The sequence below is a fragment of the Tursiops truncatus genome, chromosome 14 (assembly GCF_011762595.2).
Source record: "Tursiops truncatus isolate mTurTru1 chromosome 14, mTurTru1.mat.Y, whole genome shotgun sequence".
Classification (NCBI taxonomy): Eukaryota; Metazoa; Chordata; class Mammalia; order Artiodactyla; family Delphinidae; genus Tursiops; species Tursiops truncatus.
The window spans coordinates 51,776,709-51,802,622 of record NC_047047.1 but is presented as its reverse complement, the minus strand read 5'-3'; the positions used below and the strand labels follow the sequence as shown (position 1 = coordinate 51,802,622).

The window sequence follows — 25,914 nt, the reverse complement described above, 5'->3', positions numbered from 1 at the left end:
TGAATAATTTTTTGTATAATTATGTCCCATGCAATATTTGGAATGCTATGATGTTAAATATTAATTTATTTTTATCTTAAATTCAAATTTAACTGAATGTCCTACATATTAATGGCAATTCTACAAGGCCCAATTGATTTTATAGATTTAATGGAATAACAATCAAAATCTCAGCAGGATTTTTGGTAGATAGAGGCAAGCCAATTCTAAAATATATGTGGAAAGGCAAAGAACCTAAAATAACCAAAATAATTTCGAAAAAGAAAAACAAGAGTTCGAGTACTCACATTACTCAATTTCAAAACTTATCCTAAAGCTAAATAATCCAGACAGTGTGGTCCTGGTGAAAGTTTAGACACATAGATCAATGGAACAAAATAAGATTCTAGAAATAGATCCTCACAAATATGATCAACTCATTTAAGACAGATTATTTTATTAAGATAAAATTCACATTACATAAAATTCACCATTTTAATCATTTTAAAGTGTACAATTCACTACTGAGATGAAGACCAAACCAGTGGTTGCCAGGCATGAGGGGCAGAATTTCACCTATGTTAAAATAAGGGAATTTGGGGTGTGTGTGATGGAACTGTTCTGTATTGATTAGGGTGGTGGTTTTATAAATCTATACATGCGTTAAAACTCATAGAACTGTACACACACATACGTACACATCCAAGTACACGTCACTCTTTGTAAATAAAAAGGGGATACATATATTGAAGACACTGTGCTCAAATGTTTAAAGTGGTAAGGATGCACCATCAAAAAAAGTTTGGGATTGGTGCGGGCCCCTTATTTTACAGTTGGGGAAACTGAGGCCAGAAGGCAAATGTAACATAAGCCTAAAAGAATTACAAAGCAGCCACAGGGGTGGATTTTTTCTTGGAACATATCTCTGATGCCTGTTTCTTACCACAGGCTCACCCAGGTTTAATTGGGCTTCTGTTTTTCTTCAGGCAGTTTCTAAATTCAGAGTTTTCTGTGAGAGACAGAATCATGGTTATGTGTACAAGTTAAAACAAAATCAGTATGAATGAAAGAAATATATATCCTATTTTACCGAGCATGCAGTCAGCATGAGCCCGGTTCCTGATAGGCAGACCTATGGGGAGATGCTTGCAGGATGCCTGAGGTTGCAAAACAAACAGACAAACAGGTGGACTCTGGGCTACTTGTGTCTTAATCCAGGCTCTGCTACCTACTAGCAGTAGGACCCCGGGTACATTGCTTAGTTTTTCTCCATTTTACTTGCTTCACCTGTAAAATGCACCCTAATTTTATGTACTACTACGAGATTAAAAAAAAATTTCACCAGCCATTATAATATGACATATTACCATGGATTATAAAACGTTAAAATGTGATTTTATTTATTTATTTATTTTTAGGCACGGTGCTGCGCTGCTTGTGGGATCTTAGTTCCCCAACCAGGGACTGAACCCAGCCCTGGCAGTGAAAGCGCCCAGTCCTAACCACTGGGCCGCCAGGGAATTCCCTAAAAGGTGATTTTTAAAAATGTCTTAGAATTGGAGAAATATGGTAATACCTATTTCACTGGGCTGTTTAAATGATCAAAAGAGTTGTTACGTGTTAATGCATGGCACACAGCTCTCAACCAGTAGTTGTTAACTGTCATTATTATTAATGTTGCTACTATTGTTACTATGACTCCTATTACTACTTTAAGAAGTGAAGAGTAGGAGACTAGCCTTGCAGTAAATGGTAGTAAACTGCCCCTCCCACTCCACCCTGCCTTCTTCCCCCCTCTACCCTCTTTGCTGTTGAATTTTCAAGCTCTGGCACGAGCAAACACAGAATGTGGGACGAGACCAGAGGAAAACGTGAGAAACATTTACCACTTCTCCATTCTTGTTAGAGAGAAACCACAATGACACACTCCGGGCTGTGTTGGCAAGGTCAGTTCTTGCATTGGCTTGTGCCCTGGTTCCCACGAGATGAGGGAGTCAGAGTGGGAACTTGAACGAATGGAGCAGTGTTTGTGCCAATCCTGCGCCGGGGGACGGGGACCGGAGGCCGTGTTCGGGGTGGCAGGAGCATGGACCTTGTCTGCAGTTCTGGGTCTGCCGCCTGCCCACCCTGGAACCTTAGTTAGGCAGGTGGCTTCACGCCATTTCAGTCTGTTTCTTCTCTGAGAGACAGAGATAAATAATTACTACTTTACAGCCACTGAGGGTTCCAGTTGGGTTAAATGGCTGGAAAACTCAACCGCAGCTGCAGACGGAAGCTGGTTAGCCACATGACTTGTTTTCTTATTATTTATATTTTTATTCAAGTTCCTTGAATGTTTCCTACAGTCCTCTATCTTATCGTAGGAAGGAGCAGTGTAGAAGGGGTACCCCATACATGGTCTCAGGGCCATTCTTAGTGGGGTGCTGGGCCCAGGGCAAATCCCTTTGTGTGCCTGGACCCTTTACACCAAAACCCCACTATCCAGAAGCCATGGTTAAAAGGCTATGGGGAGAGTGGGCTGTCAATGCTAGAGATAAAAAGGATTTTTAAAAAATGTGCCTTAGGGGGCTTCCCTGGTGGTGCAGTCGTTGACAGTCCGCCTGCCGATGCAGGGGACATGGGTTCGTGCCCCGGTCCGGGAAGATCCCACATGCCGCGGAGCGGCTGGGCCTGTGAGCCATGGCCGCTGAGCCTGCGCGTCCGGAGCCTGTGCTCCACAACAGGGGAGGGCACAACAGTGAGAGGCCCGCGTACCGCAAAAAAAAAAAATGTGCCTTAGGGAGTGAGTATGTAAAGGCATTTCCTAAGACCTACTCAGTGTCAGGCACTGTACCCATCTGTAGCACAATGCCTATTGTTAATCGATAAGGCGGTTGTTACAACACCTTGTTACATTTGAATCAACCAGGGCCCACTGAGAGGTGGGTAATTTGCCCCAGATCCCAGAACTAAGTCCCTGAGCTTCCAAGCTGGACTCCACTCCACACTGCACTGTGCTAAAGGGACAGGCCAGCCTGTCCAGGTTGCCCAGGTGACAGTGCTGAGGGCTCTTAATGAGAACCCCTGGTCTGCTAAACACTAGCCAAGGATCCTTTCTTCCTTTCATTTTTTTCATTTAACAAACGTTTGTTGAGAGCCTAGCCTGTCTGTTGAGACCTAGGAGTACCCCAGGGAACCTGACATACAGTCCCTGAATCAGGGAGTTTGCAGAGCAATGGGAAATACCACAGGAAGACCCGGGTTGCATGTGGCCTGAAGCTTAAACATTTGAAAAGCCCCCTTTAGGAAAAAGAATACAAAATTAGGAATATAAAATTAGGAACAGGGCCTTGGAAGGAGCAAGGGAAGGGCCCTGAAATTTAAACTGTATTAGCTTTGCTGTAACTCTGCCTTTGGTGAAAACCAACAAGTAGACCAGCACTAACAACAACGTGTATTCAGGGCTGATGGGGGAGCGTTTCTCTGGGAAGAAGTGCTGTCTAAGCTGAGACCCACAGGATGGGGCAGGGAGCCCTGGCAGAGGGAATAACTGGGTGCAGGACTCAGGTCAGGAAATGGAGCTGGCGTGGTTTTCAGGGAGTGAAGAGGGAAATGTCCATTCTCGTTCCTTCACTAGACCTCAGGCCTCAGCGACCCTCCCACAGCGCAGGGCCCTGAAGGGGCCACAGCCTGGAGGTTAACAGGATGTCATCCCGGGCAGGGCTTCCACCTTTCCTCCAAGCTCCCTGGGGGATCTCCGGTCCCAGAAGAGGGCTCCCGTGCTTGGTTCCTGCACCCCACCAACAAAGGCCTGCCTCGGCTAGGCCTGGCTTGACTCTCCTGGTTAGGTTGTTTGCATTTGCAAGAATAAAACAATCCAGAAAAGCTTCCTTTGTTAGAAGTTAACGACAGAAGTGCAACAGGTTCAGAGAAAGAAAAGATAAGGGAGGGGAAGGGAAAAAAAGCAGACAAAGACTGACTTTTATAAGAAAATCCTTCAGTGAGATAAGAATTTGAGAGATAGCTATCCTCACCCAGAGGGGGGTGCAGGTAGTGCCCCCCAACCCTCCACCACCACCCCATCCCAGGAAAAGCAATCAGCAGGGTGCCCAGTAGCTCTAAGTTCCTCAGGGGGCAAAGGGCATATTTAGTGCCTTCCCCGCTGGACCAGGATGCAAATGTGCCCCAGCCAGCACTCCTTCGTTAACTACCACCCACACCGCCCAGGCCAGTTAGGCAGCTGAGGGTGGGTAGAACGGCCTCCATGCAACCCACCAGCTGGAGCAGCAGCCTTTGCCTTGCAGGGCAATGAGGCGTCCTCATTGAGGAGACTCAGTTTCCAGGGAAATGGGAGAAGAGCCACCCACCAGTGACTTGATCATACTCAGATAGAGGGGGTAAGGTTGGTCTTGTGGGAGGCCCCATCTAGGGAGCCAGGTTCTGCTCTGGGCCCTGATCCTGTGTCCACTTGAGTCCCTACCCTTCTCTGAGTTCCAGTTACTCTCCTCTGTAAAATGGGGGATGATAATATTTGCTTTGAACTTGTGGTTGAGAAGTGAGTAGTAAAGGAGGGATAGACGTAAAATCTTCCTTAGAAGTTCAAAGTACAGAACAGTATTATTATACATCTGATGCTTGCGCCTGGTGACTCACTTTCACCCCACACTGCCCTGCAGCATCTCCCAGGTCACCTGGAGGGAGGACCTTGACCAAGTTCACTTGTGGGTTGAGAACTTCCCCCCACCAGGAAACAACAGGTGTCTCCCACCACGTCACAACTTTCACCAAAGATAAGGGCAACTTGGCATGTTAATGGGCAGAGACAGGGAGGGGCTGGAAGACGCTGTCCTCTCTAGACACTGTAGCCCAGCACACTGCTTTCTCCTGTTTCTTGACCTTTATCTTGACTCGCACCTGCACCTGTATCTCTCTTCACAACTGTAGAGTCTTTGTAGCTCTTTTTAACACATAAGATAGGGAAAGAATGAGGATAATGAAGAATGGATCAAATTTGTACTATAGGTTAACCCAAATGTCATCCTAATCTCCAGCCAAGGGGAAAGGACCAAGTGGGAAACAGCTCTTTGCTCACCAAAAGCCATGCTCCCCTCACCCTCCTGGCACTTGACCAGACTGTTTCCCGTGCAGCTACATGTGGCCATGTGACTAAGTCCTAGCCAATAGGATGTGAGCAACCTGGCCCATAAATACGTTTCTGGCTCCATGATCCTTCATGTTCTTTTCTCTTTATGGATGGGTCCATTGGCTACAATCCCCAGGGTGACTATGGAAGCCTGAGAGGAACAGGGCCACCCCTCTGGCCTATTCACCCACTCAATACCGTTAGGTGAGAAAACATAAACGTCTCTTGTGTTTGAGCTTTTATATATTAGAGGCTGTATCTCCGATAGAGCAGTTAGCCTACCCTAATTCAAACAGAGCAATATAGCCCACAAGTCCTGCCATCTCCAGGAAGCCCGTGCTGATCTCTTCCTTCTTTGCACCATCTATACCTCTATCAAATGCTACCTTATGTTGCTTTCTGATCATTTCACAGGAACGTAAGCTAAAATTTAAACTAGGGACTCATGTCTTCCTTTTTTATTTTATGCCATGCCTAGCAAAGAGATGCTTAATAGTTTTGGATTAAATCTTTTCTTCCTTCTGTGCACTTAGTGGGAAGTTCCTCTACCAGGAATGCCATTTCTCTTTCTCTCTGATACTTTACCCCATGTCCGCGCCCACTTTCCATCTCTCTTTCTCCACGGGGGCTTCCCTTACCACTCTAGGCCGTAGTGATCTTTCCTTCCTTAAAGTGTACGGAACCTATGGTCACTCACCTGACATTTTCATCGAGAAAACGTTTGCATTATTGTCTTAGCGTTCTGCAGTGTAATTAATGATGCATTTAAGAGATGGGCAGAGGAAGAGAAGAACAAAAGAAACTGGAAAGGAGAAGCCGAGGAGGCAGGGAGAACATTTTGGAGAGCTCAGATGTCACGTAAACCAGGGGAAGAGAGCATTTTAAGGACGGAGGGGGAACAGCATCCCATGCTGCCGAGAGAGTGGCCAAGCGAGGTGTTCACTCCAAAACTGGGCTTAGCGGGGTGGAGGTGACTCGTCCCCTCCATGAGAGAGGGCTCAGTGAGCCTCATGGCATGGGCTGAGGAGGGAGTGGATTGTAAGAAAATAGACAACGTGAGACTAGGTAATGCTTAACTTTAGGGAGGGAGGAGAAGAGGTTTGAGAGGTAGCTGGCGAGAGATGTGTGGTGACGAAAATATTTTTTAGGATGGGTGAGACTTACTGATGGGAAGGAATGGTGGAGAGGGAGAGGTTGAAGGCGAGGAGTGAGGTGTCATCAGCAGTGAAGTCCCTGAAACGGAGGGGTGGGTAATGGATCCAGGGCACAGGTGGGGGCCTAAGCTGGAGGGACCCGCTTCCGTGACAACCGGTGGGATGGAGAAGTGACACTCATCCTTTCTTCCTTCCTAGGTGGTTGTTGGGTTAAGTGGCAAAGTTAGGTCAGCCCCCAGATGATGGCTTCTGTGTTTTTCGTAAAAGGAAACCAAGTGGGCTTCCCTGGTGGCGCAGTGGTTGAGAGTCCGCCTGCCGATGCAGGGGACGCGGGTTCCTGCCCGGGTCCGGGAGGATCCCGCATGCCGCAGAGCGGCTGGGCCCGTGAGCCATGGACGCTGGGCTTGCGCGTCTGGAGCCTGTGCTCCGCAACGGGAGAGGCCACAACAGTGAGAGGCCCGCGTACCACAAAAAAAAAAAAAAAAAAAAAAAGGAAACCAAGTTATCTGCTGGAATGAGGGGAGCAACCTCTGAGGGGACCCCAATCCTCTGCCACTCCCAGTGCTTCCCATTCTGAATGCGACTCCTCCAGCAGGGTTCCTTGGCCATTTCTCACAACCCTCACCTCAGCTTTGGGAACTGACCAGCCGTCTTAAATCAAGAAAAAAGCAGGGTTGGTGTCTGTGGCCCACAGGGAGGCCCTTTGAGTTCTAACTCCTCAAAAACCTGGACCGCAACTCTTTCATTTCTGTTTTTCCTGGACCCAGCATGGATTTAACTGGCAAACGGATGGCTTATTGCTCTAATGCAATGATAGGAACATAATTCTTCACTTTAAGAAGCCTAGTTGTTGAAAAAAAAAAAAAAGAACATTATTCACAGTATTTTCATACTGCAGGTGCTTGCTGACTGCATCTGTCCCCTGCTCCCGATGGGCATGTGGGTATAGCCAATGGTCCCATGCCAGGTGGTCTGCCCCTTGACCTCAGCTTTTAAAGAAATCCTAGAGCTCCCAGAGTTTGGAGCCCCAGTCCGCGGACACAAGAGTTAGCAGAGGCGGTCAGAGCGCCGGAAAAACCGGGCTGGGCGCGCTCGCGTCCGCCAGAGGGCGCTGTCGGCTCGCGGAGTCCGGCGCAGTGGCCGCAGGCCCCGAGGTGCCCTCGCGACGCCGCCCAGCAGCCCCAGTGACTTATCACTACAGCCCCTGGTTGCCTTGGAGCGGAGCGAGCCAACCATCGCCAAGGCGCTCATCTGGGCAAGGACGGGAGAGGCTAAAAGATTCGTGACACTCTTATTTCACAGGGCCATCCTTGTGACGAATATTTATAGAGCGCCAACTTGTACCTACCATGTCCAAGGTACTGGGGAGCAGGTATGGAGATGAGTCATATTTCAGAGAAGGGGCAGAGTTAAGACAGGTACCAAATAAGAGACTTATAGCTGACTGGGCAATAAGAAGTGAGGAGGAGGTGGTAGGGGAGTTCAGGGAGGACGATGCATAGCTTCAGCTGGGGGAATAAGGACCGGGCCCACGGAAGATTTGGGCCTTAAAGGAGAGAAGGAATTGCCACCCTGCATCACATGTTGGTTGTAACAAAACCTGTGAATTTAACCTGTTCTGGTTTTACATTTGTTATAACTACATGATCCTTATTGGTAACGAGAAGCAATGTTCCCTGCCCTGGAGCCCCAGCTCCTTGATCCTGAAAAGTAAATTAGAAGTAGAAATGGATTAATCAAATGTCCAGAACTTGTTAGAGATCTATAACTTGATCTGAACAGTCAGATCAGTCATTCTGCTAATTGATAAGATATCCACGGGGAGCCTCGGGAAACAGCTAGTATAGCTTGGTGCAGGTATCATAAAACCATCTGCCGAAAACACATCTGATTGGTGTTAGGAGAGAAGAGGTAAAAATAGAGAAGTTGAGGAACAATAAAGTCCTTTTGTTTTCAGGAAGACCTCTAGCAATATCATAGTCCCCCGAGAATTATTGTAAGTCTATAATATTGTATTTCACCCAGGCCAGTTAAACTTGAAACCAATACATTAAAACTAACCTGAACCTTAGATTTACAGAAATTTTGTTTCCGAGGTATTAAAATGGAACTGGGGTTATTATCATTACATGGCATTGCATTGGTTCCAGCAGGACAATGTAGAAAAAAAGTGAACTTAAACTAGTAAGTGCAAGCATTGGTTTTGACCTCTAAATAGTGTTTTGGTTATTATGATTATTTTTTTCAATTTTCTTGTGTGGCAAGTCAGTTAACCTCTCTAGAACTGAGTTTCCTCATTTAATAGATGAATATAATAAGAATTAAGGATATAGGCCAGGTAATCTCTCAAATCCTGCAGAGTGAAACAAACAAGTTTTAGTTCTATTGAGTCCAAATGCCTCCTTAGTGCTCATTTGGTTCTGAAGTCGCTTTTGAAGGACCTGCAGGTCCTGTGAAGTTAGACATATTGAGGGAAGGGGAAGAGGAGCTTAGGTGGTTGCTAGTCTGACACTTGGTAGGATTCTCCAGTCACCGGAAGTCTTCTGTATGCCGTGGCCCAGGGCCATTGGACATCAAACAGTCCCACTCTGATTGTGATAGCTGCTCTCCCTAAATGACTATAGCTCTTTCTGACAGTGCCATTTATCTGCCATTTACTATGTGCTATCTTGAATTATCTCTAGGCACCAGTTATCTGAAGACAGGGTCTAGGGCAGTCTTCAGTGCTATTCACCAAACAGTCCAGGCTCCTCCCCTCTGCGGGTAGGAGAGCTTCCCAGCCCCCTCATGTCTGGGGAAGGGAGGCCACGTGACTCGTTCTAGCCAACAACTAGTGAGCAGAAATGGAGGTTAGCACTTCCGGTGGGCTATTGAATTGCCTGAGTAAGACCTTCTAGAGGTCCTTTTGCTCTCTGCCTGTGACCAGCTATGTTCCAGAAAGTGAGAATGACGTGAATGAGTGAGAATGATGCTGATACGGAGGCAGACCTGCAGCCAACCCTGCCATGGACTTTCAGCAGTGTGAGAAGAGATCTCTTGTTATTTTTAGACCTTGAGATTTGGGGACTGTTTATTAGAGCAGCATGAACTGGCCCATCCCAACTAATAAAGGGTCACTGTGTGTCATCATCTTCATTTCCTCAGTGCTCTAGATGACATGGCACTCAATACCGACTGCTAAATATATGAATGACTGCCTGAATTGATCTTTCTATCTCCCCCACTGGAGTAGGAATCATCCACGTATCTGTTTGTTCTCCTAGAACACCTGCCCCAGTATTCTGAACATAGCAGGTACTCAGTAAAGACGGATGGGTTAATTCATAGATTTAAAAGTCCCAAGATGCAGCCCAACATCACAGCCAAAGAAGATGTGGTATGTGATACTATTTTCCATATGGCAACTGAGAGAGTGGGGCTCAGGGTCAAAGGAACTGAGGAGGGAGGGGCGCCAGGCCCTTTCCTGTCCACATCCACCTTTAAGCTCTATGGAGTTACCTCTGATCCCTCCATCTCTCTGCACGGTGGGAATGAAGCCTGGTCTCTGGGTCATTGCAACAGAGTTTAGAGCAGAGACAGGGCCCAAATAAGCAGACATGGCAGGCCAGATATGGGCCAGAAACAGGAGGGTAGGCCTAGGGCGGGGTTAGAATTGGGGTTGGAACTAAGGTGGGGACTGAGCCAGGGCAGGGTCAACAAAACTCTGCAAGGTTTTCTACTGTTGTGCTCCTGCATATTCCATCACAGGGCCCAGGTGGTTGAACTCTGTTTCACGGAGCGTGTGTGGAATGTATGAGAGACCCTGACCAGGCAGACCTTTGCAGAAGCCATTAACATCCTGTAAACGGCGACAACCAGCAGAGCAACAAGGCCATGAATCTGAACGCGCTAGTCTAAGGTTCTGGCGTCCCTCCCTGCTTGCTTTTACCCAGCTCAACAATATCCACAGACCGTTCCATTTTTGATCAGATGGAGTGTAAAGCATCCTCAGACTTGGAGCTTCTGTTTCTCCGACAGCCTGTGTTTGGGGTGAGTCTTCTGGAGAAAAATTACAGCAGAGGAAAGGATCCATCCAGTTATGCTGCTTCTCCACTTTACAGGGATCCTTGTCTCTCATGGAGGAAGTTCAGACTTCCTTTGCAGGCTCTACAAGGCCTTAATTATTAAGTCCAACCTACCTCACCTCCTCTTACCTCACAGGCCAGGTACACCGGTCCCTTACTCATCCCAAACAGCCATGCTCTTACCTACCTGTGCTTTATACACTCTGTTCCCGTTGCCTCCAATGCCCTTTCCTCTCCTCTTTGCCTCTGAAGGAATTCCTGTTGAAAAGCCTAGGCCTGCCGGGTGATGCCTTCCCAGGCAGCCCCAGGCAAAGGGCTGATCCTTCTTCCGTGCTCTCCCAGAGGCTGGTGCAGCCCTCCGTGGGCTACTATCACACTGCCCTGGGGACTCTTGCTCCATCAGCCTTTTTCCATAAGCCTTAATTTTAAAAGGAGAAGGTCACCATCCTGATCATTTTTGTCAAATTCTTCTATCACTTTTCTTCCCTTCCTCTTCCCTCTCCCAAAGATCACAATACAACTAGGCCATAGTCGGAATCCAAAGGGTGTTTTACTGAATGTCTATACCCATGGCTGTCCTGTCTTTCAAGACTATACAGGGGCCAAGAGAAGGATGAAGTAGGCAGTAATTATTGACTGGAATTGTACATTGTAAAACTTCTGCCCTGCAAGGGCTTGTTTTTCTTTTCACATGAAATCTGGAGCAGAGGGTCATTTTAGACCCACTGCCCCTACTCCTCAGGTAAATTTAAGGGTTTCCCCCTAAAGAGGTTCACGTCTGGCATCTCCATGGTGCCCCTGGAGGATACATATTTTCATTCAGCCAAGTTTGAGAGGAGGATGGTGAGAGATTTATTTAGAAATAAGGATGTAATAAGGGCAGGGAATTTAGCAATGTTTGTATGTAGACAGCCAGCATTCTCCCTTTTTATTTAAATACTCTTCCAACACAAAACAGAAAGTTTGTTTGGCCAAGTTTTTTAGTTACCCCACTTTCCTCCACCCCCAGACAGAAAGACTTGTAATTGAAAGGAAAGGTCACCCTGGGATCGGCTGCATCTGAGGACTGCAGGCTGATTTATTCACACGGTGTAACAAACATTCTGCTAAGAGGCGGATGCTGCCTTCCTGTAACCTTACCCAGGTCCAAGGAAATGGGATTAGAAACGTGTAGCTTATTGGTTTTAACAACGCCTGGTCACTGGGATGGCAACAGACCCTATTTAATATCATTGGGGTTCTTGCCTGGGGAGGTGGGGGGAATCTAATATCATGCCAAAAGTTCAAGTTTAGTGTGTCTTTAATTCTAAACGTATTTCCTGTTGAACACATAGAAGAGGAGGGATTTTGACCAATGTCCTTCAATCCCTGTACTTCTCTGTTTGCAGGTAAGATAGGACTCACCCAGAGAAAGAGTAGAGAGAAGGTGTGAAACACTCAAGAATCCCTAACTTCACGAAATCTGTGCCTTTCTCCACCGCCCCAAAGGGCTGGGGCTGGTGTGGGGCAAGTGAAGCCCTCATCTCAGACACAAAATTTCAGGGGTGCCAATAAACTCAGTAATACAAAGACTATTTTAATGCAATATTTTAAATTATTCAAAATTTGGATATTATGTTCACCCTGGAATTCTACATTCGTTTTGATTTTTTTAAAAAAAATATTGCATTAAAATATTATTTGTCTTGATGGCCGAGTTTGTTGGTAGGCCTTCAATTTTGCCTCTTTGTCAGGCATCGTAGTCATCTCTCTCTAGCTCTTGCTCTGCTCCCAAATGCATTTTTAAAACATAAGCCCTATTTGCCATTCTCGCCCATCACATGCCCCATGAAGGGGGAAACATGTTTAGTAAGAACAGAATGATGGCAGTAAGAAACAAGGTGGAAAAAGTTATGATGATCAAAGAAATAAAGTTAAACAGCAACAAGATATCCCACCTGTGCTTTGTCAAACGGGCAGATTTTAAAATATGCCTCCAGTTGGTGGGAGTGGCTCTGGAAGGCACAACTTTTATATCTTGACATTTTACATGTGAGTGGTCTCAATTGTCCTTAAGACTGCTTGGTAGCTCTCTCTCTACCCCGCTGCTCCATCCAACAGGGCGGGCTTCGAGAAATTACTTCTAAGTTCAGGAGAGCGCGGTGGCTGCAGGCCTTCGGAGAGGATCTGCCTGGGGCTTTTCGGATCATTTTTGCGACCTGCGTGCTGCACTTGGTATCCTGTTGTTCCAGGGGCCGGCCTTCTTCTTCGCCTTTAAGCCTTTTTAAGCCTTTAAGCCACAATGATAACCTTTTTTCCACTGAGAAAAAGTGATCGAGAGGTGGGTTTCAAATTTTGGCCGACACTAACCAGACTCGAGAGATAAACACTCAGCTTACCACGATTCCTACAAACTCCCTGACTTGACTTGGCACACGGGGCAGGGCCGAGGTTTTCTTTTTCCGTTTGCACAACCCCCCGGCTCGCAGGTTGCGGAGATGACCTCTTCCCAGCGCTGTCCTTCTGCTGTTCCAGCCTGGGCCGCCACCGGGACCTCCGCGCTCTCCGCCCCGGCCTCCCAGGTTCGTGTCCCCAGGCGCGAGGCCGTCCCTCGCCGGGCCGCCTTCCCAGTCCTCGGCTCCCCGCGGAGGAAATTCTTCCCCAGCAGCCCAGGGCTCGCCTCACGTGATCAGCAGCCGCCGCGGCTTCCAGCGAGAGTTTAAAGGTTACAGAGGAAATTAGCACGGACACAGACACTCGCCCCTCGGAGGACGCACCCCGTTTACGCGCATCTGGGACGGCCGCTGTCAGCGCGCTGATCAGAGCCCAGAAGGGCACAGGCAAGGTCCAGAGTAAATATGAAGTCACTTCGTAAAATATAAACAAACACACAAACCGAGCCAGGGTGCTACTAAGCTTTCACTTGTCAACAAGTTTCTCGCAGCCCGATAAGTCTGGGACAGACCCTCAAAGGGAGAATGCCCCCAAAGAAAGGGAAGAGAGAATAAATGTTTTAAAACTCATACGGAGCCTTGCACGCCCCTCCCTTTCCCCCTTCCCCCACGACCGCGGAGCAGAGCGTCTCCGGACAGAATGACAGACAGACCGACCAATACTCCGCAGGCTGCCCTTGCCAGCCACGGTCCGAGGAGGGGTGGGGCCGGGGGAGGGTCCCGAGTCCTCTCCGGCTGCGCGACCCCTGCCACTTCTCCACCCTCGGCTCTAAAAGACAGTGTTGGCCACAGAGCCTGGAGAGATGCGCGGCCCGCTCGTCTCCCGGCGGAGACCACAGGCCAGGTATCGACAGCCGGCGGGCTCGCACCCCAGCCCCCAAGGCCGCCACTCTCCGGGGTCCCGCGCGGGGTCCCGGTCTGGCTCCTCCGCCCGCCGCCGCGACCCCGGCAGGCTCGCCCGCTCTCGGTCGTCCTCTCCTCGGCTCACTTTTCCCGTACTGCTCCCCCAACCGGCAAAACTTTCTATTTCCCCAAACACAGGAGCGCGCCGGCGCGCGTGCACACACACACACAGACACACACACACAGACACACATACACACACACACTGACGTCTTTTGCGCATTTCCTGCATTAGAGGGAGGGAGACTCGCTCGCACACCGACGGAGGGAGAAGAGACCGAGGGGGAGAGCGGGCGGGCGGGCGGCGAGCGAGCGGCAGCCGAGAGCTGGGACGCGGGGAGCGCGGCAGGCGGGCGCCGGCGCCCGGGAGGTGGGGCCGCGCGGAGTCGCAGTCCCGTCCCCGCCGCCGCGCTGCGCACCGCCCGCTGCCGGCCTGCGCCCCGAGCCTTAGCGGCGGCCACCCCGACTCCCGACCCCGCGCGGATGTGAGATTCCCGACTCCTGGCGCTTCCCGATCGCCGACTGAGGCGCGGCGCGGCTTCGCCCAGGAGGAGGCGGCCGGGCTGGCCGTGTGGCTTGTGGATTTTTAAAAATTTGGCTCCGAGGAGGACCATTTCCTCTCGACATGCATCCCTCCGGATAGACTGCACATCCCTTGGTCCATCCCCCCGCCCCGCGCGGTCAGAGGCAGGCGCTGGGTGTGCGAAGAGGATCCGGGTTGAAATCTGCGCCCCCGGTTCTCGTCCCCGCCCCGTCTCACCGCCCCCTCCCCCTCCCGGAGTCGAAATTTCCCGGGGATTATGTTTCGGAAAGGTAGGTAAGCGCCGGGCGCGGAGCCCGCTTCCCCGCAGCCCGGACCCAGTGAGGCGGCGAGGCGACGACACAGCCCCCGCGGCTTGCAGCGGAGCCAGCACCTCATCTCCTCTTCTGGAGGTGCTGCTGTTGGGGTGGGGGGGGAGAGACTTGCTCCAAACACGGACGTCCCCCAGCTCTCCCCCCCTCCCTGTTTTCCGTTAGGAACCCGGTGAGGAAATACATGCACTGGCTGAGAATCGCCCGCGCCAGGGCGCAACGCTACAAGGTGTAGGGAGAGTGTGCGGTGGGGCGAGAGGGGACCCAGGAGTCCCCGTGCTCGGAGCGCCGCGGCGTCGGTTCTTCGTTCCTGCCCTCGGGGCGGACGGAGTGACCCCGGCCCCTACTCCCCGCCCCGACCATGGTAGTGTTCAATGGCCTTCTTAAGATCAAAATCTGCGAGGCCGTGAGCTTGAAGCCCACAGCCTGGTCGCTGCGCCATGCGGTGGGACCCCGGCCGCAGACTTTCCTTCTCGACCCCTACATCGCCCTCAACGTGGACGATTCGCGTATCGGCCAAACGGCCACCAAGCAGAAGACCAACAGCCCGGCCTGGCACGACGAGTTCGTCACCGATGTGTGTAACGGGCGCAAGATCGAGCTGGCCGTCTTCCATGATGCCCCCATCGGCTACGACGACTTCGTGGCCAACTGCACCATCCAGTTTGAGGAGCTGCTGCAGAACGGGAGCCGCCACTTCGAGGACTGGGTGAGTTGGGCGCCTCCTGGTCCAGGAGCGCGGCTCTGGGGTTCCGGGGGAAGACTCTTGGCCTTGGCTTTGGTCGTGGGGCGCAGGGTCTTAGTGCCATCTGAGGTGTGTGTGTGTATGTCTCAATTACTTTGGGGAAGCACAGTCCACTTCGTAGTTGGGAAGAAGTAGGCATTTGGGCAAGGAAGAAGAGACTTGGAAAGAGGGTACGGCCCTCTGCCCCTTCCAGACAGCGGGTGCTACAGGGAGCTCGCAAGCTGGGAGCCCCGAGCCGCCGGTGCTGAAGGTTGGCGGAGAACCCGGCGCCTTCTGCAGGCGCGCGGTGGGCTGGCTGTGTGTGATTGTGTGTGTGTGGGTTCCTCCGTCCTTGGAGAGGCACGTGGAGCCCTAGACTGAAGGCTTCTTGCACGTCCTGGCTTTGTCCTGCGTAGCACTGAGGAGCTGTTTTATCTTTCCCTCCGGGAGGAAGCTAGCTCGTTTCTATTCTGTTGCCTGGCGGTTAGCTCATCTGCTGACATACGGGGAGAAAAATGTCTTCTCCTCTAGTCCCCTCCAGGGTCCCAGAAACATCGGCCGAGCTGGTTTTGCCCAATGCATTGCCTATCCATCCAGAACGAGTGTTGTATTCTACAAATGGTTCTGCTAGTGAGTAATTGGAAGTCAGTGCTTTGAATCCGACTTCAAGTTATGTCGTTTCCCTGTTTTGATTTTCAAGACACTGTGCAATGAGATACTAAGTATGAGACTGAGTTAATTGATGACGTCAAAATATTAGGGACTTGGAAACAGGCCTTGTGCACCTACTATAAGCCAAATGCATTAAACCTTGGCATTCGGAGAAGCAGGGAGAAGCAAGCTTGCTTTAGCTCTTTTTTAGGGGGAAGGTGTTCAGTTAGGAAATGGATTTCTTTATTTTCAGATTTGTTACATGTTTCCACCAAGAGCAGGTGTGGCTCTGGGTATATATGTTTTCAGGGTTTTTTGGTCTACCCCAAAAGAGAGATATCTGATCCTCATGGAGAGGTGTTTAATTATTGAAAATGAATAACTTCATGATTGTCCTATGGTCAGAGATTGCACATGAATCACCTTGGCATATCGCCTTACATATATATACATATACGTACACCCGTATATATGCATATATAGATGTATATATATTTTAAGGATATGGAATTTTAGGGGAAAATAGGAAGAAGCCTCTTCCCTTTATGCTCACAGCTGTGATGTAGTCTGCCCGAAACCATGGTTACGGGGCTTACAGGGAAGCTCCAACAGACCACACCAAGTATAGCCCTAGGAGATTGTGGCTTACACTTTGGGAAGCAGGCAAACCTTTATGGAATCCCAAAGAACACAATGCTATTCCATTCCATTCCAGTTCACCAGTGGCCCTTGCCACTGCCTCCCTCGCACCACTGGCGTTCCCACTCATTCCCCATTTCCTCTCCACACTGGCCTCCAGTCCTTTCACTCATGAAAGCGGTGCATGTCTGAGGGGGAGCTGAAGGTATAACTGATTTCAAAGCCAAATCTTAACACCAAAAACCTGTGGTTTTCAAGTTGTTGTTGTTGTTGTTGTTGTTGTTTTAGAACGTGAAGGGGAAGAAAAAGCTATGACTGTGGTAGTGAGGAGATGGGGCGTTTTGCCGTGTATTCAGATGAAGGAGTTGGACAGTGAGGCAGAGAGCAGGTAGGGTGAACAGCAGGTCTGCTTTTATCCATATGCAGATGCTGGTTGGAGGGAAAGGTGTCTGAGTGTCTCTGATGATGCTTTGCTGGGGCCCACCCAAATCTTGGGCACATTGGGGCGCCATCCCCACTTTGGAGCATGTCCAGTGAAGTGTGCATTGGGCACTAGTCTTGTTTGGCTATCATTCTCTAAGGTACTCAAATTCACGTGGAACTTGGCCCTAGACCAGATCATCTAGTGCACAGGCAAGTTTCACAGACAAGGACGTTGAGTCCCAGAGCAGCTAAGTGGGTACCTGAGGTCATGTGACAAGCAAAGGGGGCAGAGTTGGAAGGAGGGACCACACCTCCTATTGCTCACGGCTGGCCCAGTGGAGAACTGACCCCTCTGGCCTCCCAGTCTAATTCTCCTTGCAGAGTCATGTGCTGTGGTCCCTGATGTTTTTATTGTACCTGATAATTTAAACTGCTTTCAAAATCAGTGTTTCTTTTGCCTTATAGCAAGTATGTATTAGATATGACAGGTATTGGATAGATTCAAAAACTTGAGATACGGAAAGGCCAAAGTCACAGGATGAATCAAGTAGTGGAGCTTGTTCTGTTTGCCCATTTGTGGTTGTTTCCACGAGGGTTCTTTGGCCATTCTGGTTTTTCCAGACTGAGGGTGAGGATGCAGCAGCAAAGGTGACTGGCCCTTGGAAACAGACAAGCTGCCACTGGAATGGCTGAGGTCACCTTTCCCATCCCTGTCGGCCAGGGGACACCCACAGAATCACACCTTTGGGTAGAATTTCCTAGGCTCTGGCTTCTGTGCTCTTCACCTGACAGGGAGGAGAGATGTGGCTGAGAAATCTGGCCTGGAGTAAGGAGATGCAGAGGGCCTGCAACAGCCACTTCTCTCAGTGCTGTGGAACATTTCATTCAGCTACATGATGAGTTCCCACGTAGTCACTGAGTTCCTGTTTTGTGCTCGGATCCAACCAGGGACGTTTAGCTCTCTGGGTAATCCAGGAGTAAAAGAGACCATGGGTTACTCTCAGGAGGCTCGGTTTCACTAGGGAAATGACACTGCATAGATCCATATAGACACTTAAGTAGCGATTATGTTATAAATGAGTGGTACCTTAAGTATGTTACAGGAATTCCAAAAGGGAGTGTGCTGGGGTGGCTGGAAGAATCTGGAGGTTCCTGGAAGGAGGCATGAACTGGGTGTGAAATGATGGGTAACATTTAAAGAGACATTTATAAGAGGAGATAGTGTTCCATGGGCACGGACATTCTGGAATAAAGGCAGAGAATGCCTGTGGTCAGAGACACATGGCTGGAACTGATGGTGCCTGTCAGAAAGGACAAAGGCCAATTTGAGGTTTCCCAAATTTAAGACCTTTATCTGAGTACTGCCTGTACTATTACATATTTATTTAATATTTTTAAACATTGATGCTTTTATTTCCCACTGAAGCCCCAGTATTCATGAAATCACAGGTTTGGATACTGTAGTTACAATTTTTCTTCATTTATATTAACATAGACATTGGGCCTCTAAAAGAAAAAGAAAAGTTTATCTCAGATGCCTCTTAAAATCATTAGTACCACGGGGGCCACCCTCTGGAAACACTGGAGCGGGAGAAAGTTTAGAAAATTGAGGTGGATTCTAGAATGTTTAAAACCAGGCTGAGATCATTATTCTCCAGACCATGAGAGATGTATCAGTTCTGATGACAAAAGGGATTGCTTTAAAGAAAGCTTATTACAGAGAGAGGGGAAGATTGCATCTGTACTTGAAGCAGAATCCCATTAAATACTATTGCCATAGCTTGTTTCCTACGAACTAGATAATGACGCTACTCAGACTTTGGTGTGCAGAAGAATCACTGGTTGAGGGGCTTAAAAATATAGGTTCTCCTGCCCCACCTTCAGAGCTTTTCATTCTGTAATTTAGGACGAGTGCTAGGAATACTCATTTTTAACAAAATGTCCTGGAGATTCTGACCAGACCATACCTTAAGAAACACTGAATTAGAATAGAAATAGTTAATGTACCAAGACTTTGTACATAGAAATGTCCTGAGATTTTTGAATGGACTTTTATCGTTCCTAAAGCAAGATTTATAAGCAGGATTGGGTAGACTAGAAGTATTGGGATTCCCGTGAGAACCAGAGGCTGAATGGATGCTGGCTGGAGCCGCGCTTGCATTTTAGGACAGATGATGGGGGAGCAGGGGGATAGCAGAGAGGGTGGGTGGAGCGTGCCGCTACAGCTGGCTGGTCCTGTCACACTCTGGAGTTTGCTCTTTGTCACCTCAGTAGTCTATATCCTTAGCCTCAGTTCTCTCCTGTTCTCCCCTTCCTGCCTCTGAAGATATCTTTGGTTGGTGTCACTCCCGTGCTTCATCCTGTGGAAGAGGCACTCATAACAGTGCTAATGACAGAAAGTCATTGTCTGAGAGGTGGCGTGGCAGAGCACCTAAGGGCAGAGCACTGGAGCCTGGCTGCTTGGACTTGAATCTCACCTCTACCACCAACTACTTTCGAGACCTTTAGGGAGTGATATAACCTGTGTTTCTGTTTCTTCCTCTGTAAAAAGTGGGGATAGTACAAGTCCCTACCTGTAATGAAAACGGGCTTGTCATGGGATAGAAGGAACACATAAAGTGCATAAGCCAATGCCTGGCCCTCAGTCAGGGCTCTGTGAATGTTTAACAACTATAGCTATCATTGTTATGTCCCCCTAAACCTACCATGGGGCTGGCCCTAGAGAAGGTTCTTTCCTGAGTTGATTATTATACAGGACCTAAGGAAGCCAGTTTTTCTTAGCCTCCAAAATGTTTTTCATTCGGGGAGTCTCATTTGGCAAGGAATGGGACTCTAGTGTTTCTGTTTCATTTTTCCAAAGTAGCTTCTTAAAATTATCCCACCCTGCTGACCCTGGGGGATAGGCCGATGCCCCTTTTGGAGAGGTTAGGCTTGGGGGGGCTGGCAATGCCCCTGGGCCCCAAAGCTCTTGGGGAGAGTCTTACAAAGCCAAAGCCAAACAGAGGGGCCTAGTGGTTCAGATGGTGGTGCCCTGGGCAGAGCCTGAGGACACGTGTTCCAGTGAAACTACCCTAGCTGAGTCTGCTCTGCTGGTGGCCTGAGCCCGTGTTGATATACGCTGCCTAGAGGCCCATCTCCTCTGTCTTCAGGACTCTCGTAAGGCAATCTTTCGGAGGATTTCTGAAAACTTCTATTATCATTTAAATAGAGTGAGGTGGGATGGTCTGGAAAGAGGCACCGAAGACCTGGGAAGGGTCCACACCCACTTTGTGGGCACCTATGCCTTGAATTCGTCCCCCAGCACCTGAGGTTCCAGATCTCTCCCTGCTCTACTTCCTACCGACTCATATAATACTTAACCATCTAATTAAATATTGCTCCCCACGGTACATAATTACTTATTTAATCACTAAGAGTGATTCTTGATCCAGTGCTGTCATGGAGAGCTGCTTGACTTTGGGTGCCCGAAGTTAAAGGGCCTCGAGCCTCATGGGCTGTCAGGCCTTGTCTGTCTGTCCTGTTCCTCTTTCTCTGTCTTTGACCAGCAGCAGATCTAGTGAATATTTAAGACCATCAGCTCCCTAGCTCCTCAGTGGGCCCCTCGCCCTGAATCTGTGAGCTCTAACTGCAGGATGCCTGGACCAGTCACTAGCTGGGTGTCTTTGGGTACGTGACTTAGGCTCTTCAAGTCTGTTTCTTTGTTTGTAAAATGGGAACATAATAATTCTTACCTCTTAGGGTTGCTGTGAGAAATAAGGGAATCTATGTAAAGTTCTTAGCAAGGGGCCAGGCTACAGTACATTCTAACAATTTTTATTAATAATTGAAGGGTTATGTGCGTCTATTCATAGTTTTAGAATCTTAAATCAGAACATATTGTCTGGTGAAAGATATTTTTCTCTTTGATTTGTGAATGTGTTTATATGAGAAGTCTCACATTGTCTAAAAATAAAGTTGATTTAGTTACCCTTAACAATTGCCTTTTTGGAAATATTAGAATTGAAATGAGATTGTTTTGGAAAGTCTAGAACTGTGACCTCTGGAGTCAAAGGTTAATTATTTATTGAAGCATATGAGTAATTGGAAATAAGAATATTTGGGAGCTGCTCTTTTGGTTTTGCTGTAGCAATTTCATCTAGTTTCATGGGTTTAAATACATTCTCAGTGCTGTTGACTCTAAATTCCTAATTCCAGCCCATACCTGCTCTTGAGACTCACAACTCATATATGCGACTGCCTTCTTGTCATGGCCATATGATGGTATAAAGGGCATCTCAAACTCAATTATGTCCCAACCTGATGTCCCCCCTCCCCAGTTTAAGCCTCTCGTAGTTTTCCCCATCTCAAGAAACGGCAACTCCATCCTTCCAATTGCCCAGGCCATTCTTGACGCCTCTCATTCTCATGCACCCTGCCCCGTATGCAGTCCCTCAAGCAACATCTCTCGTCTCTGCCTTCAAAATATGTCCCACATCTGATCAGCTTTCCATACCTCTGCCGACGCCACTCTGGCCCAAGTCCAAGTCATCTCATGCCTGGATTATTTCAACAGCCTCCTAAGTGGTACCCCCTGCCCGAACTTCAACAGATCATGTCACTCTGCTCACAGACCTCTCAGGGTAAAAACCCTTATCACCATCTGTAAGGCCACCATGGTCAGGCCTCCTGTTATGACCTCTCTGACCCCATGGCCCAGTACTCCTCACCGTTCAGTCCTCTCCCAGTCACATTGACCCACTTGACACCCTTACACTTACTCACTATGTTCCTGCCTCAGTCTTTGCACCTGCTATTCCATCTTTCTAGAATATTCCTTCCTCAGATACCCTCATGGTTCAAGTCTTTACTCAAATGTTACATTCTCAGTAAGGCCTTTTCTGACAATCCTGTCTAAAATTTTACTCTTCTCCTTGAAACTTTATATGCTCCTTTCCTGCTTTATTTTTGCTTTTTAGCTCTTATCTATCTTATATATTATATAGTTTTATTATTTGTCTTCATCTCTAGCACCAGAACAGAGGTTCAATAAATGTGGAGGTTTTTGTTCACTGCTCTATTCTTGGTACTCAGAACAATTCCTGGCACACCATTGCGTTAAAGAATGAATTTAGTCAAACAAAGGTGTATTCCCCTAGCACCCTCTGTGGTCTAGCACTGTGGTAGATACTGGGGGCTTGATAAAACAGAGTGGTGTATGGTATCATTCCCGCCTCTGAGGAGTAGGAAGTCTAGTTGGGAAGACCAGTAAGATAAGCAGTTGAGTGAATTCCTTAAACGATCTTTCTGTATGGTTGAAAGAAGTAAGGATAAGGCAGGAGAAGAGGATATTTTATTTTATAAAAATCTATGGGATCCTTAAAGATGGATCTTTTTGTGAGAGAATGCTGTATTGTTTCCATGAGGCAATTTGCACCAAGCTGAAGCATCTCTATCAAGTCTGAGGTTTCTTTATTTTTTATTTTTTTCCAGCCTACTGAGATATAATTGACAAAAATTATATACATTTAGGGTGTACAGTGTGATGATTTACTATACATATACATTGTAAAAAATTATATATGTATATATATATACACACAGACAGACATATATATATATATATATATTCTTTTTCAGATTCTTTTCCATTACAGGTTATTACAAGATATTGAATATTATTTCCTGTGCTATACAGCAGGTCCTTGTCAAACCATTTTTTTTTTTTTGCTAGTTTTTTTTTTTGCGGTACGCGGGCCTTCCACCGCTGCGGCCTCTCCCGTCGCGGAGCACAGGCTCCGGAGCGCAGGCTCAGCGGCCATGGCTCACGGGCCCAGCCGCTCCGCGGCATGCGGGATCCTCCCGGACCGGGGGACGAACCCGCGTCTCCCGCATCGGCAGGCGGACTCTCCACCACTGCGCCACCCAGGAAGCCCTCAAACCATTTTTAAGGGTGGAAGCTGTCACAAAAAAATAAAGGTTCCAAAAAGTATAGAGTTTCCTCAAAAAACTAAAAACAGAGTTACCATATGATCCAGCAATCCCACTCCTGGGCATATATCCGGACAAAACTATACTTCAAAAAGATACCTGCACCCCTATGCTCATAGCAGCACTGTTCACAATAGCCAAGACATGGAAACAACCTAAATGTCCATCGGCAGATGAATGGTTAAAGAAGATGTGGTGCATATACATAACGGAGCACTTACAGCCATAAAAAGAGTGAAATAATGCCATTTGCAGCAACATGGATGGAACTAGAGATTATCATAGTAAGTGAAGTAAGTCAGACAGAGAAAGACAAATACCATGTGATATCACTTATATGTGGAATCTAAAATATGGCACAAAAGAACTTATCTGTGAAACAGAAACAGACTCACAGACATAGAGAACAGACTTGTGGTTGTCAAGGGGGAGGGGAGATGGGAGAGGCATGGATTGGGAGTTTGGGATTAGTAGATACAAACTACTATATATAGAATGGATAAACAACAAGGTTCTACTATATAGCACAGGGGACTATATTCAATATCCTGTGATAAACCATAATGGAAAAGAATATGAAAAAGAATGTATATATATGTATAACTGAGTCACTTTGCTGTACAGCAGAAATTAACACAACATTGTAAATCAACTATACTTCAATAAAATAAATTTAAAATAAAAAAAAGTAAAGGCTACAAATGCTGTATAACCATTACGGAACAAAATGATTATCTGAGGTTTCTGAAGGAGGGAACTGTATACCCTGTGGGTGCTCAGGGCCCATGCAAGGTGCTGTGATAGGGGGAGAAGGAAAAGGCCCACTCGTCTTTCCTTCGCAGAGTTTAAAACTAAGTTTAAATTCTCATAAGGGCTTTAGATGCAACACCCTTTGTAATTGGCAGCAACAAGAAGTGAAATTTTACATTCCAGCACCTGAACTCACAGAGCTCGTTGAAGCACATGCAGACAAAGCTTCCAGGGGTTTCACTTAGTTGAAAAGAACTCTGGAGCAGGCCTGCAGTATTTAACATAAGTAAAAGCTACACTTGGCAAAACATTATATTTCTCTTCAAGTCCCTCCGGGTATATATGGGCTTGCTAAGTAATTACAATCTATTATAATGCTAATTAGCAGGCTGCACCTGTTTGAAATCTAATTTTCTGGCAGGAACCATGCAAAGTGGGCAAAACTCTGCACTGTGCTGGGAGAACGGGAAGGACAGGGACGGACTGTTGTCCTTGTACCTCGCCGACCTCTAAACGGAATGGAAACTCCGTACAGAATACGATTGAGCTCTGTAGTGTCTATTGCCTGGGAAGAGGAGGGGCACAAGCCTGTCACCAGAGCCAGGTTCAGGAATGAGGACCTCCCCCCCATCCCCCGTCCTGGTCCCCTCTACCTCACCTTGAAGTCTCAGAGAGTTAGTTTTGAAGCTAGTGAAAAGTCACTTTCATTTGCCAGCAAGGAATAAACTCATTGAGCTACTGACCCAGCTTCAGGGTGTAATCAGGTTCAAGAAGGGTTTAGCGGGTGCATCTATGATTAATTATTGACGAAAAAATTGACTTGGAGTTTGCTTATGTCCTTCTTGAATAGATTTGTTTGTTTTTTTCAGACTAGAGCAACTCTTGGTGCCCATTGTCTTTCTGCAGCCAGATGTAAGCATCTTGTTTTCTTCTTTTAAAATAAATTCTGGGTTTATTTATATATTAGGAAAAAAAGACTTTTTTTTTTTACGTCAGTCATGGAGTCATAGAAAAGTTGAGAAGAGATACAGAGATTTCCCATACACCCCCTATGTATGCATGTGACCCCTCATTATCAGCGTCTCCCACCAGAGGTACATTTGTTACAACTGATGAACCTATACCATAATCAAAATCACCCACTGTCCATAGTTTACATTAGGGTTCGCTCTTGGTGTTGTACATTCTGTGTTTGTACAAATGTGTAATAACATATATCCATCATGATAGTATTATATGAAGCAGTTTCACTGCCCTAAAAATTCTCAGATGTAAGCATTTTGTGAGCAGACGTGTCTTCAACGCTAGTCAGAGTATGAGCCACTCGGAAGGTGCATGTAACCTACTCCCTCATCCGTGGGTTGAGTAAAAGGTTGCTTCTTTGGAGTCTGTCTTGTAGAATCTTAAATAAGCAGCACTCTTTCATCGGACTAACTTAGCTTCTGCCCCTCTTAGAAGTTCATCATCCAGTACAGTGCTGAAAAGAAGGATGGTGGAACCCACAAAAGATTCTAACCAGTCGACAAAGAGGAGTCTTCCTTCATTGTTCCAGCCATCCTTTCAGCCATTTAGTGAATATTCATTGAATACCTTATATGCCAGGCACCATGCTAGAAGCTGGTCCCTGATCTCATGGAGTGTATAGACTAGTAGGAGACACAATATTAATCAAGGAATAACACAAATGTCCTGGTATGTAAAATTACAGCTAAGAAGGAGAGCTCTTCACAAAACTTTCAGAGCCTGGGGACACCTAGACCTCACCTCTTCAGAGTTGGATTGGCTAATACCTTCTTCTTTCCCTGAAAAATTTGTTGAATGGTGAGTCAGGTGACTTCTATTACCAAGTGGCATTGGACCTTAAACTCCACGTCTGTGAAAGCAGGAGTTTGCACAGTCTAGAGACTTGGCAAGGCCTGTGTGAACAACGATCCTGACTTGGCTGTCTGCATTTGGGGCCTTGACTGTGCTCAACCTAGCACTTGATAGTATTTTATCTTTATTGGTCTCCATGTAGCTAAGTCTTGTCTCCCCTGAGAAACTTCCAGCTTCTGCCTTTTCCCCTCCTCATCCTTCTTCGTTGTTGTGATCAAAATCACAAAGTTATTTTTGAAAGCTCACTTCTTCGCCTGGTGTTCAAGGCCCACAAAAATACTCTTATTTTTAAAATGGAGCCCTCTGTATCCTTGAGCCATTCAAAGGATATTCTAAAAACAAACAAACAAGCAAGCAGAATTTCTAGAATGCAGGGTCT

The 25,914-nt window shown here is 47.4% G+C and overlaps 1 protein-coding gene across 3 annotated transcripts in view; it reads left to right on the top strand.

Annotated features, from left to right (window-relative positions):
• PRKCE (protein kinase C epsilon) overlaps positions 1-25,914 on the top strand; it is a 683,788-nt gene that overhangs the window by 15,702 nt on the left and 642,172 nt on the right. The window contains exon 2 of one of the 3 annotated variants that reach the window (XR_012325843.1): positions 10,003-15,215. Coding sequence is in view for 1 of the 3 variants with exons in the window: in XM_033838611.2 (XP_033694502.1) it covers positions 14,868-15,215 (348 nt within the window). In the remaining 2 variants the exon portion in view is untranslated. Of the gene's footprint in view, positions 1-1,403; positions 15,216-25,914 lie in introns of those variants that run through there. The other 2 variants (XR_012325842.1, XM_033838611.2) reach the window with 2 other exon arrangements.